Below are 15,200 nucleotides of genomic sequence, written 5' to 3' on the forward strand. Positions count from 1 at the left end.
CGATCAACAAAAATCCATGGACTATAGCATAGAAAATCGAAAAAATAGGGGGTTTACCTGCTCTGGGCTCGTTTGACCTTGAAAATGGGCCGATTTACCCGTGGGGACCAACTGGCTCCATAAATAAGGTCTCAACAAACGTCCATGAAAAATTTCGGCAAAAACCACGTTGGAATTGCTGATCACCAAGAATCTATGGACTATATAACACACGAAAATTGGCAAAATGGGGGGTTTACCTACTTTAGGGCTCGTTTGACCTTGAAAATAGGGCGATTTTTCCCGTGCGGACCAACTGTGCTCCATAGCTAAGGTCTTAACGGACGTCCATGAAAAATTTCAGCAAAAATTATGTCGGAATTCCAGATCACCAAAAAGTCCATGGACTATAACACATGATAATCGCTATAGCATACAAAAATTGGCAAAATGGGGGGTTTACCTGGTTTGGGGTTCGTTTGACCTTGAAAATTGGTCGGTTTGCCCGTGGGGACAAATTGGCTCCATAGCTAAGGTCTTAACGGGCAGCTATGAAAAATTTTGACAAAAATCACGTCAAAATTCTGAATCACCAAAAATGCATAGACTATAGCACACAAAAATTGGCAAGATGGGGAGTTTACCTTCTCTGTGGTTCGTTTGACCTTAAAAATGGATGGGTTTGCCCGTAGGGACCAATGGCTTCATAGCCAAGGTCTTAATGGATATCCATGAAAAATTTCGGCAAAAATCACGTTAGAATTTCGAATCATCAAAAATTCATGGACTATAGCACACAAAAATCGGCAAAATGAGGGTTTACCTGCTTTAGGGATCGTTTGACCTTGAAAATGGGTTGGTTTTCCCGTTGGGACTAACTGGCTCCATAGCTAAGGTCTTAACGAACGTCTATGAAAAATTTCAACAAAAATCACGTCGAAATTCTGGAGCACCTAAAATTCATGGACTATAGCACACTAAAATCGGCAAAATAGGGGGTTTACCAGCTCTGGGCTCATTTGACCTTGAAAATGGGTCGGTTTACCCGTGGGGACCAACTGACTCCATAGCTAAGGTCTTAACGGACCTCTATAAATTTGTTTGACAAAAATCACATCGAAATTACGGATCACCAAAAATTCATGGACTATAGCACACGAAAATCGGCAAAATGAGAAGTTTACCTGCTCTGTGTTCGTTTGACCTTGAAAATGGGACGGTTTGCCCATGGGGATTAACTGCCCCCATAGCTAAAGTCTTAGCAGACGTCCATGAAAAATTTCGGCAAAAATCACGTCGGAATTCTAGATCACCAAAAATCCATGGACTATACGCACACGAAAATCGGCAAAGTGTGGGGTTTACCTGCTATATCGCTCGTTTGACCTTGAAAATGGGTCGGTTTTTCCGTGGGGGACCAATTAGCTCTATAGCTAAGGTCTTAACGGACGTCCATAAAATTTTTTGACAAAACTCACGTCAAAATTACGGATCACCAAACATTCATGGGCTATAACACAAAAAAATTGGCAAAATGGGAGATTTACCAGCTCTGGGGCTCGTTTGACCTTGAAAATGAACCGGTTTGCCGCTGGGCACCAACTGACTCCATAGCTAGGGTCTTAGCGGACGTCCATGGAAAATTTTGATAAAATCACGTCGGAATTTGGAATCACAAAAAATAATGGACTATTAAACACGAAAACTGGCAAAATAGGGGGTTTACCTGCTCTGTGGCTCGTTTGACTTTGAAAATAGTCTGATTTACCCATGGGGACCAGCTGGATCCATAGTTAACGTCTTAACGGACGTCCATGAAAAATTTCGGCAAAACTCAAGTTGGAATTCCTGATCACCAAAATCCATGGACTAGATAGCACGCGAAAATTGGTAAAATGGGGGGTTTACCTATTCTACGCTCATTTGACCTTGAAAATGAGCAGGTTTGCTTGTGGGTACCAACTGGCTCCATAGCTAAGGTCTTAAAAGATGTCCATGAAAATTTTTGGCAAAAATCACATCAGAATTCTGGATCACCAAAAATCCATGGACTATAGCACACTAAAATTGGTAAAATAGGGGTTTACTTGCTCTAGGGCTCGTTTGACCTGTAAAATGGGCCGTTTTCCCGTGGGGACCAACTGGCTCCATATCTAAGGTCTTAACGGACGTCCATGAGAAGTATCGACAAAAATCACGTCGAAATTTCGGATCACCAAAAATCCATGGACATATCACACGAAAATCGACAAAATGGGGGGTTTACCTGCTCTGGGTTCGTTTGACCTTGAAAATGGGCCGGTTTACCCATGGGGACCAACTGGCTCCATAACAAAAGTCTTAACCGAGGTCCATGAAAATTTTTGGCAAAAATCAAGTCGGAATTCCGGATCAACAAAAATTCATGCAATATAGCACTCGAAAATCGGCAAATTGAGGGGTTTATCTTCTCTGCAGCTCGTTTGACTTTGAAAATTAGCTGGTTTGCTCGTGGGGACCAATTGACTCCACATCTAAGGTCTTAACGGACATCCATGAAAAAATTCGGCAAAAATCACGTCGGAATCTAGATCACCCAAACTCCATGGACTATAGCACACGAAAATCAGCAAAATAGCGGTTTACCTACTCTGGGCTCGTTTGACTCTGAAAATGGACCAGTTTGTCCATAGGGACCAACTGGCTCCATAACTCAGGTTTTAACGGACGTCCATGAAAAAATTTGGCAAAAATCACATCAGAATTCCGAATCACCAAAAATCCATGGACTATAACAGACAAAAATCGGTAACATGGGGGGTTTACCTGTTCTGGGGATTATTTGACCTTGAAAATGGGTCGATTTTCCCATAGGGACCAACTGGCTCCAAAGCTAAGGTCTTAACGGACATCCATGAAAAAATTCGGCAAAAATCACGTCGGTATTTCGGATCACCAAAAATCCATGCACTATAGCACACAAAAATCGGTAAAATAGGGGGTTTACCTGCTTTGGGGCTCGTTTGAACTTGAAAATGGACCGGTTTTCCCGTGCTGACCAACTGGCTCTATAACTAAGGTCTTGACGGACGTCCATGAAAAATTTCGGCAAAAATCACGTCAGAATTTTGGATCACCAAAAATTCATGGACTATAGCACACGAAAATCGGCAAAATGGGGTGGTTACCTGCTCTAGGCCTCGTTTGACCTTGAAAATGGACCGGTTTTGCCCGTGGGGACCAGCTGGATCTAACGTTAAGGTCTTAACGGACGTCCATGAAAATTTCAGCAAAAATCACGTCGGATTCCGGATTACCAAAACCCATGGACTATGGCACACGAAAATTCACAAAATAGGGGGTTTACCTGCTCTGGGTTCGTTTGACCTTGAAAATAGGTCGATTTTTCCTTGGGGACCAACTGGCTCCATAGCTTAGGTCCTAACGGACGTCCATGAAAAATTTCTGCAAAAATCACGTTGAAATTCTGGATCACCAAAAATCCATGGACTATTATAGCACACGAAAATTGGTAAAATGGGTGGTTTCTCTGCTCTGGGGCTTGTTTGACGTTGAAAATGGTTCGGTTTGCCCGTGGGGACCAATTGGCTCCATAACTAAGGTCTTAACGGACGTCCATGAAATTTTTTGGCAAAAATCACTTCAGAATTCTGGATCACCAAAAATACATGGACTATAGCACACGAAAAATGGCAAAATGGGGGTTTACCTGCTCTGGGGCTCGTTTGACCTTGAAAATTGACCGGTTTGCCTGTGGGGACCAACTGACTACATAGCTAAGGTCTTAACGGACGTCCATGAAAAATTTCGACAAAAATACACGTCGGAATTTCGGATCACCATAAATCCATGGACTATAGCACACAAAAATTGGCAAAATGGGGAATTTACCTACTCTGGGGTTCGTTTGACCTTGAAAATGCTAATATGAAATTCCTACTTGTTTTTTGCTGAAATTTTTTCATGGACGTTCGTTAAGACCTTTATAATGGAGCCAGCTGGTCCGGAAGGGCAAACCGGCACATTTTCAAGTTCAAACGAGTCCTAAAGCAGGTAAAATTAGATTTTACCGATTTTCATGTACTATAGTCTATGGATTTTTGGTGAGCCAGAATTTCGGCTTCTTTTTGGCCGAAATTTTTCATGGACGTCCGTTAAGACCTTTGTAATGGAGTCAGTTGGTCCCGAGGGGCAAACCAGTGTTTTCAAGTTCAAACAAGCCCTAAAGTAGGTAAAACCAGTTTTTATCGATTTTCATGTACTTAGCTCACATGGTCTATATTCGATTAAAGCTAATATCCCACAAGATAAACTAAGTTACTTTCTAAGGTTTTATGAAGTTTTCATATGATTCTAAGATGCATTGACTATGTTCATACTTTACGATCCTTTTTACAGGTTTTACTACATTTAGCTTGGTCATGCATATCATGTTCCTATTATGTCCCTTTATGATCATGTTTTCATGTTTCACGTCGGAATTTCGGATCACCATAAATCCATGGACTATAGCACACAAAAATTGGCAAAATGGGGAATTTACCTACTCTGGGGTTCGTTTGACCTTGAAAATGCTAATATGAAATTCCTACTTGTTTTTTGCTGAAATTTTTTCATGGACGTTCGTTAAGACCTTTATAATGGAGCCAGCTGGTCCGGAAGGGCAAACCGGCACATTTTCAAGTTCAAACGAGTCCTAAAGCAGGTAAAATTAGATTTTACCGATTTTCATGTACTATAGTCTATGGATTTTTGGTGAGCCAGAATTTCGGCTTCTTTTTGGCCGAAATTTTTCATGGACGTCCGTTAAGACCTTTGTAATGGAGTCAGTTGGTCCCGAGGGGCAAACCAGTGTTTTCAAGTTCAAACAAGCCCTAAAGTAGGTAAAACCAGTTTTTATCGATTTTCATGTACTTAGCTCACATGGTCTATATTCGATTAAAGCTAATATCCCACAAGATAAACTAAGTTACTTTCTAAGGTTTTATGAAGTTTTCATATGATTCTAAGATGCATTGACTATGTTCATACTTTACGATCCTTTTTACAGGTTTTACTACATTTAGCTTGGTCATGCATATCATGTTCCTATTATGTCCCTTTATGATCATGTTTTCATGTTTATGCATATCCCTCATAATTAGTATATTTCATGTACTAATGCATACTTGTGCCTACATTGTTTAATGACGTAAGGTGTGACGCTTCTTCTCCCTCCGTTCGTGGCTAGTGAGCACTTGGAGAATTTGAAGACTTGGTGAGTTCTCATACTTTGAGGACAATGTCACATTTATTGATTTCCTTATGTTTTCGTTTTCAGACGTTGTATGTGGTGTATGGGTTACGTCCTAACCACTCTTTTGATGTAATAGATAGCTTGCCAAGACTTTGATGTACTTCCGCTTATATGTCGAACTTTGTACTTGTGAGATTTCATGCTTTTCTCTATGATGTTGGGTATATGTATGTCAAGTGGTTTGTGTAGGGCCTTTCAGGGTCTTATACGTCATGTCACGTCTAAGGTGTACTTTGAGTCATGACAATTACGTATAGTCCCACCATTTTTTTAAGGAATATTTTCACATTTACGAGCCAATTTTTAGGAATTACGCGACTTTCTTAGTTTTTCGTGTTTATTAGCCCATGGATCTGGTGCCTTAGAGCATCCAAACAAAATTCTAAAAACTTTATGAGAACTTCCGTAATGAGTTGGAAAAACATTACGTATAGTCTCGTCATTTTTTTAAGGCATATTTTCACATATATATCTCGTAGAATTAGTCGAGGTGCACGAAAGTTGGCTTGGACACCAGCCATTCAATAAAAAAAGGGTGCAAAAGCCGACCACATACCACTCACCTAAAAAAAAAGACAGCGCGGTGCATTAGAGGCTATGCTTGGGGTCCAGGAAAGGGTCGAGACTATTGACCACTCCCCTATTTCTGAATTTCCTTGATGCAGTAATCCTAAATCAGTTCAGTTCAAAAACATTTTAAAGCTATCACCATACAAAAGAAACCAATATGAGACCAAAGCATTGGAGAGGTGCCACAACTGCTCAGCAAATTAGAGTACTACTGTAGTATTCCTCCCATGCCTTGAACCGCAGAAAATGTCTTCCATGAAAGCGGGACACAATCAAACAAAATGTCTAGATATTCGAGTTCAAAGTGAGGATTTCCCTAGAAATTAAAGCTCATCATCTTTGAAGTCTACAGCAAAATTCCAGTAATGAAGAACCCCAGCATCAGCAAAGACCTTACGAGCAGCAGCCTCAGTCCTGCACTCGTGAACCAAAAACCTATGAAAGCTCGATTTAGCAACAATCCCTTGCCAGACTAACACACACTTGTTGAGAGGCTTCTCTTCATCTTCGTCTTCGTCTTCTTTCTTAACAGCAGCAGCCCAATCTATTCGCCTAAGCATAAGTTTCCCATATCGCTTGATGGACTTTTTACCACCTTCAACTACCACCACATTTATATCTCCCAAGATAACCGCACACCCCGTCATGCGATTCTCCTGTGCATTGACATCGACCTTGAAGCGAGTTCGAGGGTGTGAAAGGTCATTGATCCTGTATACTGAAACTATCGTCTCTGGCGCAATAGTTGGGTCGTCAAAGAGTTTCCTTTCTTTCTTCTCACGAAGCTCATCAGGAGTGAGCTTCCGAGAAAGATTTCTGTCTATATGAGCCTGCTCGCGCTCAGCAGCAGCACTTCTAATCTCCTTTTCAAGCTTTGTGGGATCCTGAGTGGCTTCTGAGCCAAGGACTCTCATAAGATTGCTCATTTTAATTTTTGGTTTTGGTGGTTCTAACAGGCCCTGACGTATCATTTCCTGCTTTTCTCTCTCCTGATCCATTCGGCGCCGGGTGCGCATTTTCTTCTGCTCCTTCTTGGTCAGCTTCAGTGGCTGTGGAGGAGGTGGAGCAGGTTCAGCAGGAGGCTCAATAGGACGGGGGTGTTCCACATAAATGGTGATCCTCTCCATCTTCAACATATCATCAGTTAAGTTACCGTTGACCATAACACCATAAGCACCAGATCGTAACAGAGGAGCTTCCCTGGCATGTCAGATGAAGAAACAAGAAATACATAAGTGTCTAGTCAAAGTCATCATTTTTCGGAATTAAGAAGATTAAAACAAGGTAAGCATAGCTATAAAAGAAAATTTGGAGATCACACCCGAGGATCATCCACATATCTTGTAAATTGAATAAACTATGGAAAAGTTAAGTCCTTTCAATCACATTATAATTGCACAATACCAGTAGTGTGGACCGCTGACAGTAGCAGATGTCAATTTTGTAGGATTCTTCTTAAACGAAAGTTATATTAAAAGGGGAGAGAAATTCACATCACATGAACTCATCCGGAGTGTGTAAAGTGTGGCAGATAGGACAGTGCCAAGATAAGAGACCATAACCACATCAAGGAGATAAGTCACATTATAAGTGATGTACACAGACTAGAAGCACCCAGGACACAGACCCATCAAAACAATTATCCATCTGATGGTTAGACACAAGACCAATAGTGTTCAAGATCCACTTCCATCTGTGGAACTCACTAAACACACAACGCATAGTGGCCTCAACATCGAGTGAGGAGACGGATTAAGGGTCCACTAGGGGGGAAAGCACATGATAGACTAAAAAAAGTAAAAAAAAGGGAGATTGAAACAACTTACCACCACTCAACATCAGGTATTGGTTCCTTTGATTTTTCTTTGGTGATAATCCTCTCTGACACCTCAATAAGATTTGGATTTATGTCAGGCTCTGCTTTTGCCTTTGCCAATTGCACTTGCTTTATCCTCAGCTCTTTGGTTCGTAATTCACCAAATTGGCTCTGCAAAATCAAAAATTACATAACTAATAAAACCTAATCAAGAGTAATAAGAAGAATAAAGAGAGAATCACAAAAGAATGTGAAAATACAACAACGAGAACAAATTATGAAGTACCTTTAACTTGATTATTTCTGCGTCTCGGGACCATTTACCTTCCTCCACAAACTGAAATGACATCTTCTTGGGCCTCAATATTTTGTTCTTGTCAATGCCCATCCTCGGATCAAAATGAGGATTTTTATCAGGATCAATGTCAAGTTCAGGTTTGAGAAGTTGGAAGCTCTCTTTGTTCTGCTTATTGATGTTTACCTGCACAACAACCCAAAGTCAGCACCACAAGCTATTTGAAAAAATATAGAAACACTAAAAAAGATGGCCTGAACATGTATGAGCCGTACCTTAAGGGTACTAGATGGCTTAGGCACATTGACCACATTTCCCTGCTCATCAATTTCCCTGCCAAATGCATCCAAACGAAGAACGGTGGCTTTAGCGAGTTTTGGCTGAATTATAACCTCTGGAGGCATTTGCCCAGGAAACATGTTAGTGAGGGAGGGACACTCCGGGTCCTGCCGGAATTCGATCTTAGCAGAAAACTCCTGCGCACGCTTCATCGCTTCGTAGCTCTGTGCTGTGAGGCCCGCAACATGAGGCAAGCTACTGGGTAGCATATTAACAGAAACCATGGTAGCTATAGATGATGTGCTACGTTCTGAACCTGGAGTGGGTAATATCCCTGCATCTGAAGATGCAACTGGTGGTGGCAATATCGCCACATTGGTTGAAGGGGCTTTAAGGCTCTCCTTGGAACCCATTTGTGAACTTCCATCTCTCGTAGAGTTGGCACCCTTGATTAACTACAGAAATTAAAAGAGAACATAAATAATAGTTTAAGATCGTTGACACAAAACAAAGGGAAGGCTTCCCTATAAACCTAAGAGGGAAAAGGATAAAAAAGAAGCTCTTCTCTCTAAGGCCCTTCTGCATACTTTTAATCTAAGTTGCTCGGAATCTTCAAAAATGATGTCGGGTGCGTGTTAGATCCTTCAAAAGTAGTACATTTTTGGAGGATCCGACACGGGTGCGGCAACATATTTGGAGCGTCCAAGCAACTTAGCTTTTAATCATGTAGTGCTTCTCATTTCCCACTAAAGAAAGAGATAGGAATAGGGAGCCCAGGTAAAAGGAGAACAGACTTACAAACTGTAGAAATAAGCTGGGTGTTTAGATGCAAACTTACCAAAGGAATTCTCTTAAGCTTTTCTTTCAGCGCCTTATGCCTTTGTTTGAGATCGTTTGCATTTCCTTTAGCATCAATGGATAAGGTCGCACTCTTGCCAGTGTCACGAGCTGCCCCATCTGTACTAGATTTCCCAAGAACCTTATGAAATCTGTTAATATTAACTCCCTTATTTTCATTTGTGGTAGAAATTGAAGATACCTTGGTAGCAGGAGAATCACTACGAGTCAAAGGTTTATCAGGGGAAGTCCTTGATGCTGCACTGTATGATCCCATTGCCACACTCTGCAAATAAGAAAGTCAAATGCATAAATCAGGACAAACATCCTGATGAAAGAAACAATAGAATATACAACAACAACATACAACTGAGAAACAAGACGTGCCAGACTAGTCAAGTTAAGCTCTATCAGATAAAAAAGAAACCAGATTACAGACTTCTTAAGACATAATAAAGAGAGGAGGCCACACCTAGGGTGCAATTTCAACAACAATTAAGAAATGTAATTCATAAATACAATGCAGAAGTATGCAGCGTTGTATCCCAGTAACAAAGGTGCATGGAAATAAGAACTACGCAAGACATATACAAACATAGGTAAAAGCAACACAACAATGTAAATGTGATATGCAACTTGGAAGAACAATATTGAAACAAAAAAACTCACAGTATCAATGGTATCAACACCCTGTCCATCGTCATAGGGCTCCGGTTTCGGTTCTTCCTTCACAGTTCTCATTTCAAATCCTTTTCCCTTCTTTTCTTCATCGATTTCCACATCTTCCTTATCCATCAACTTCACATCCCCAACTCTCAGTTTGTCCTTCTTAACCTCCGAACCCCTAGCTCTCTTCTCATCTACATTCCTCTTATCCACATTCTCTCCTCTATCTTTCCTCTTATGCGAATTTCTTCTCTCCATTGAATCCTCTCTGTTAACTTCTAACTCAAACGATTTCTCGCATCTATCCCGATCACGTGATTTCTCACGCCTTTCACGATCATAAGCTCTATCTATGCTTCCTTCCGTTTCACGATCTCGTCGCCGATCATCGATCTGACGTTGATTCTCATCCTCGCTATCGTGACCTCTATCTCTGCTTCCTTCACGTTCAATCGATCTCTCACGGTCTCGACGTCGCCGATCATCGGACCGGTGTCGGTTCTCTACGTCACGGTGATGCTTCGAACGGTGACGATGACGGCGGTGATCGTCGTCGCCCTCTCCGTCCCTGGATCCTCTTTCTCTCCTATAATTCGATTTTTCTCTCTCCATTATCAATTTTTCTTTAGGGATTCTGAAACTCTTTTTTCTTTCAAATTCGAATAGATTTATCGATTTGAGATTTGGCGCTCTAGTGGGTCGGGTTTTAAGTACTTATATTTTTTTTTAAAATTTTACTACTATGAAATTAATTCTTATTATTAGATTTTGTCACGATTGTCTAACACAAATTAACTAAAATGAAGGCTATCACAGAGGAGATTTTATAGTATATTGTTATATGTTGTTCACGTAACAAATGTCTAGTTTTGAATACAGACGATTGAGGAAACGACATGTGGTCAGTGGTCACCATGTTTCGACAAGATTATAATTCTTACCTCATGAGTTAGTTTTTGAGATTACATTAGGTCTATATTCATTTTACTTTTATATGTTTTGTTGCAAATTTGCTTCTTATTAAAGTTACTTTAGGAGATGTGAAAAAATAATGAAACCATTAACTCATATCATAGTTCGAAAATGACCGAGTCAAAAAATGACTTTCAAATTAAGTTCTGAATTAGTAAATGTCACTAAAGTGAGTGACGATGCCATACGTAAAAAGGAAGAGACTCACAGAATAATAGAGGCAAATAGAGCTTTTGCATATTTTTATTAATCTATGAACAAAATTTATACATCTGGATCGGAAAAGAATCAAGAGAAAAGGAAAAAACTAGAATTGATTAATAGATTTCTCGAAACAAACAAAAAGGAAAAGAAAGATGGACCTCGAAATAAGATTTAATCCTAGTCATGGAGATTCCGTAATTATTCCAAGAATGGAAAGTTCACTTGAAGAAAAGGATAATCTCCAACATGCATCATTGAATCATCAGCCTTGAGTTATAGCAAGAACCATTTTTAAACTTTAGAAGCCAAAAGGATTTAACAAATGTTCAATATGTTCATCTCATATGTGCATAATCTTGGAGACTTTCTGGAAGTATAGTAGAAGAACATCAAATTTGCTTTGATATGTGTTACGTGAGTCGAGGGTCTTTCAGAAACAACCTCTCTACCTTCATGAGGTGGGGGTAAGGTTTGAGTAAACTCTAACCTCTCCAGACCCCACGTGTGGGATTTCATATGGTATGTTGTTGTATAGTTGAAGAACATAAACTTGCCAAAAATGATAAATGCAATACCATTATGACATTGAATTGCGAATTTGTGATGGTGAATAGATAGAGACACATGAACACTTCAAATAAAATGGGCATCATCCCTCTCAACCACACGCGTTTGAATTGCTCTATCGTGCTTATGAACAACTCGGTAAAAAAAACCTAATGAAAACTTATGTATGTATAGTATAACCGCGGCTTCAAATCAATTGAAACAACACAAGTATCTGTTATAACATAGAAATCTAAAGAAAAGAGAATACAAATATACAATCCAAAGGCAGAGTTCATTAGATGGACCTGCATTTTATCCTAACATATATCACATGAGTTTTTGTTTTCAGATTTTACCATTTGGCAAAAAACTTTGCTCATTGAAACACCAGCAAGATCAGCCATACTCCCCATGCTGTATTCTGTACTTAAGACACTGTTATCTAACTGATTATCCGATATCTCGTTCTCTTGTGTTGTTTTTTCGTCTTTCCCTTGAAGTTTCAATGCATATTCCAAGTTCCACAAAACTTCTCCCATAGTTGGCCGGTCTGCACCATATTCAGCCAAGCATTTCTCAGCAGTCTCTACAAACTTCATCAGGGATTCTGGTGTAATCTCATGTGCAATCCTAGGATCAATGATTGCCTCCGCTTCTCCTGTACTTAAACATTTCATCACATATTCAACCAAGTTTACTGATTCTCTGGGAAGAGAGGGATTGATAACGGGCCTTCCACAGAGGACTTCAAACATAACAACACCAAAGGAATAAACATCAGATTTATCGGTTAGTTGTTGCCTTGTCAAATACTCTGGATCAAGATATCCAAAACTTCCTTTCACTGCAGTACTAACATGTGTTTGATCAATTTCTGGACCAATTTTCGATAGTCCAAAATCAGAAACTTTAGCCTGGAGATTTTCATCTAGAAGTATATTCGAGGACTTGACATCTCGGTGTATGATTGCCTTATGAGAACCAGTATGCAGATAGTGAAGTCCTTTTGCTGATCCTATGCAAATTTCAAGCCTTTGTGTCCAATTCAAATTCGGAAGGTCCGAGCCATAGAGATGATCCTTAAGAGTTCCATTCTCCATGTACTCGTAAATGATTATCATCTCATTCTTTTCATTACAGTAACCGATCAGTGAGACCAAATGGCGATGTCTAAACTGAGACAGCATTTCGACTTCAGTCATGAACTCGGCAAGACCTTGTTGTGATTGATGAAATCCTCTCTTCACTGCCACCTTTGTGTTATCCTTCAAAATTCCCTTGTAAACTTTTCCAAAACCACCAAAGCCTATGATCATGCTTTCACTGAAGTGATCGGTTGCTTCCTGAACTGCTACAAGAGGGAACAGGTACCCCATATTCGACTTGGAAATGATAGATGCTTCTTTAGCTCCAACTGCTGTATGATTTTCCTCTGTTGAGTCATCAACAGCTGTCTGTATTCTACTTCTGCAAAAGAGAATAGACACCACAACCAAAACGATGCAAATAGTCGATCCTCCAATAGTTGATCCAATGATCAACCATGTTTTAGTCTTCTTTGAAGTAGGCACCGAGGACTGAATCTCAGCGTCTGAGGCATCAAGACTTCCCTTGACATTGCTTATTTTCATGATCTCGAGACCATTCAGGAGGCCATCCGGATATGCATTACGTATACCTGCTGGACCAATGCTAATGCCAATGCTGTGAATGTTCTCTAACCTTGTAAAAACATCCATGTAATACGGAGAACCAAGGACATTTGATGTCTTGTTTTTAAGATCAAGGTCCCTCGAAGCAAATTGGGAATTAATGTAAACATTGAATAATAGTTCATGGTCGCCACCTACTCTGTTTGGATCATTGTAGCCAGTTACTATGTCACAAAAGTGGAACCTGATGAAATAATCGAAGCCAGGATCAACATCAAACAACCACGTGATGTTTATAGAAACAGCGGGATCATCCACTTGCAGCCTCGTAGCAGTCCCATACACCGATGGAGGGGCAATATTCCTAGAAGTCCCTCCTCGTGTGTAATTCACAGCTTGTGTCCTCGATACAAACTGAAAAAGATTCCTGCTTGTTAAGTATCTTTCATCAGATTCCCAAGATCGCCACGAGGTATCATTTCGAGGCAACACTGCAACATTCCCCATATTCACCCTCACAACTGTTTCTAAAGCTTGTTCCCTCAAACTATGAGTTCCAATACCAACAGGAATGAGCTCATCAGGAAGTGAAATGATTTCCAACGCATTTACAAATGCAAACGAGCTAGAAAAAGGCGTAAACGTAAGAACAAGACTAGTACTAGTAATGTTCAAAGTGTACTCTTTTACTAAAGGACCACTCAATGATTGAAAGCTCTTGATCAAAGTGAAGTTCTGAATAGAAACAGAGAACTTAGCAGAACTAAGAGTGAAATTTCCATACGAAAACGGATAGAAATACAGGCGAATCCAATGGCGCCCTTGTTTCTTGATTGAAAATGTGAATTTTGAAGTCTCATTAAGAATTCTAGCAGTTCGATAAAGATTTGAACTATAACTAGATGGAATAGACTCTAGAGTTGTATTAACAAATACCCTTTGAGGGGAATTCAAGTTATCAGCTAAGAAAACTCTATCACCTATAGTAGTATTTTCAAATGAACCACAGTTTATGAGATAGTTATCAACAGGATCAAACTCTAAGGCACATATCATCAAACACAAGACAGACAATACCAAAACAAACAAATGAAGTATTGCAAAATCCATAATGGTTTTCATTTCTTGTAATGAGGAGCTAAAAAAGACTCAATTTTTATGTCATTGTTCAAAAAATGCAATCTTGAAATATACTTAAAATTTGATTTCACTAGAACCCCACAACACCAAATGGACTAAACTTTCAAGAAAGTGAAAAAAAAAAAAAAACTTTGAAATCTTGAAATGAACTTAATATGTGATATCAACAACCCCAACACACCAAATGGACTAAACTTTCAAGAAAAAAAAAAAGTTGTCAACTTTGTGTAATTGTGTTGCACTTAGCATTCAAGAATTTGAAGTCTAATTTAAGAATGGAGAAAAAATGGTTCTACGTTCAATTTGGTGTATGAGAAAAAAATGATGAAAAGCACAACTACCCTTAAAACACTTTTTTTTTCTAACACAAGCAAGATTAGCTTTTTAAGAATAAGAAAATAGCAATTTTAGTCCCTCAAATATCAACAAATTTAGATTTTGATCCTTATAATTTCTAGTTAAACACATTTAACCTTTAGTTTAGTCCCTTGGATCGTGTATCTTCTTAATTTAATGAATCAATTAGTGATTATTGATGTGTTGTGTTAACTTTTTATCGATATGTTTTTTCTTAAATTGATGGTCTATAGAAAACAGTCTCTCTACCTCTCAAGATAGGACTAAGGGGTCGTTTGGTTGGCCGCATTAAAAGAAATAGTCCATGTATTATGTAAGGTATTATTTAGTACTATGTTTGATAGGAATTTGTGCATATGTATAACTAATCCATGGATTAGTAATACCTCCTACATGGTATTATAGGATGAATTACTAATCCCTTCTATTAAGAGGTATTAGAAATATATAGGATATAATACCATGGGATAAGTCTATGTTAAGACAAAAATATCCCTCAAATCATTTTAATTTATTTTGTTTATTTTCTTGATTTTATGATTTATATTTGCACTAGTAAATTTATTTAAATAAATTAGCTTACAAATT

The 15,200-nt window shown here is 39.2% G+C and overlaps 2 protein-coding genes across 2 annotated transcripts; both read right to left on the bottom strand.

Moving 5' to 3' along the window:
- Positions 1-5,878: 5,878 nt before the first annotated feature.
- On the bottom strand, positions 5,879-10,396 carry LOC102596525 (U4/U6 small nuclear ribonucleoprotein Prp3-like). Its single transcript, XM_006345854.2, has 6 exons — positions 9,742-10,396; positions 9,074-9,358; positions 8,232-8,690; positions 7,948-8,142; positions 7,672-7,832; positions 5,879-7,045 (listed from the first exon to the last, which is right to left on the bottom strand). The coding sequence occupies exons 1-6, from the start codon at positions 10,348-10,350 to the stop codon at positions 6,169-6,171; spliced, it is 2,586 nt and encodes an 861-aa protein (XP_006345916.1). The 5' UTR covers positions 10,351-10,396; the 3' UTR covers positions 5,879-6,168.
- A 1,235-nt stretch (positions 10,397-11,631) lies between these two features.
- Positions 11,632-14,581, bottom strand: LOC102596871 (receptor-like protein kinase HERK 1). The gene has a single exon (XM_006345855.2). The coding sequence runs from the start codon at positions 14,235-14,237 to the stop codon at positions 11,781-11,783; it is 2,457 nt and encodes an 818-aa protein (XP_006345917.1). The 5' UTR covers positions 14,238-14,581; the 3' UTR covers positions 11,632-11,780.
- Between the last annotated feature and the right edge of the window lie 619 nt (positions 14,582-15,200).

Source organism: Solanum tuberosum, unplaced genomic scaffold, assembly GCF_000226075.1.
Source record: "Solanum tuberosum cultivar DM 1-3 516 R44 unplaced genomic scaffold, SolTub_3.0 scf00072, whole genome shotgun sequence".
Taxonomy (NCBI): Eukaryota; Viridiplantae; Streptophyta; class Magnoliopsida; order Solanales; family Solanaceae; genus Solanum; species Solanum tuberosum.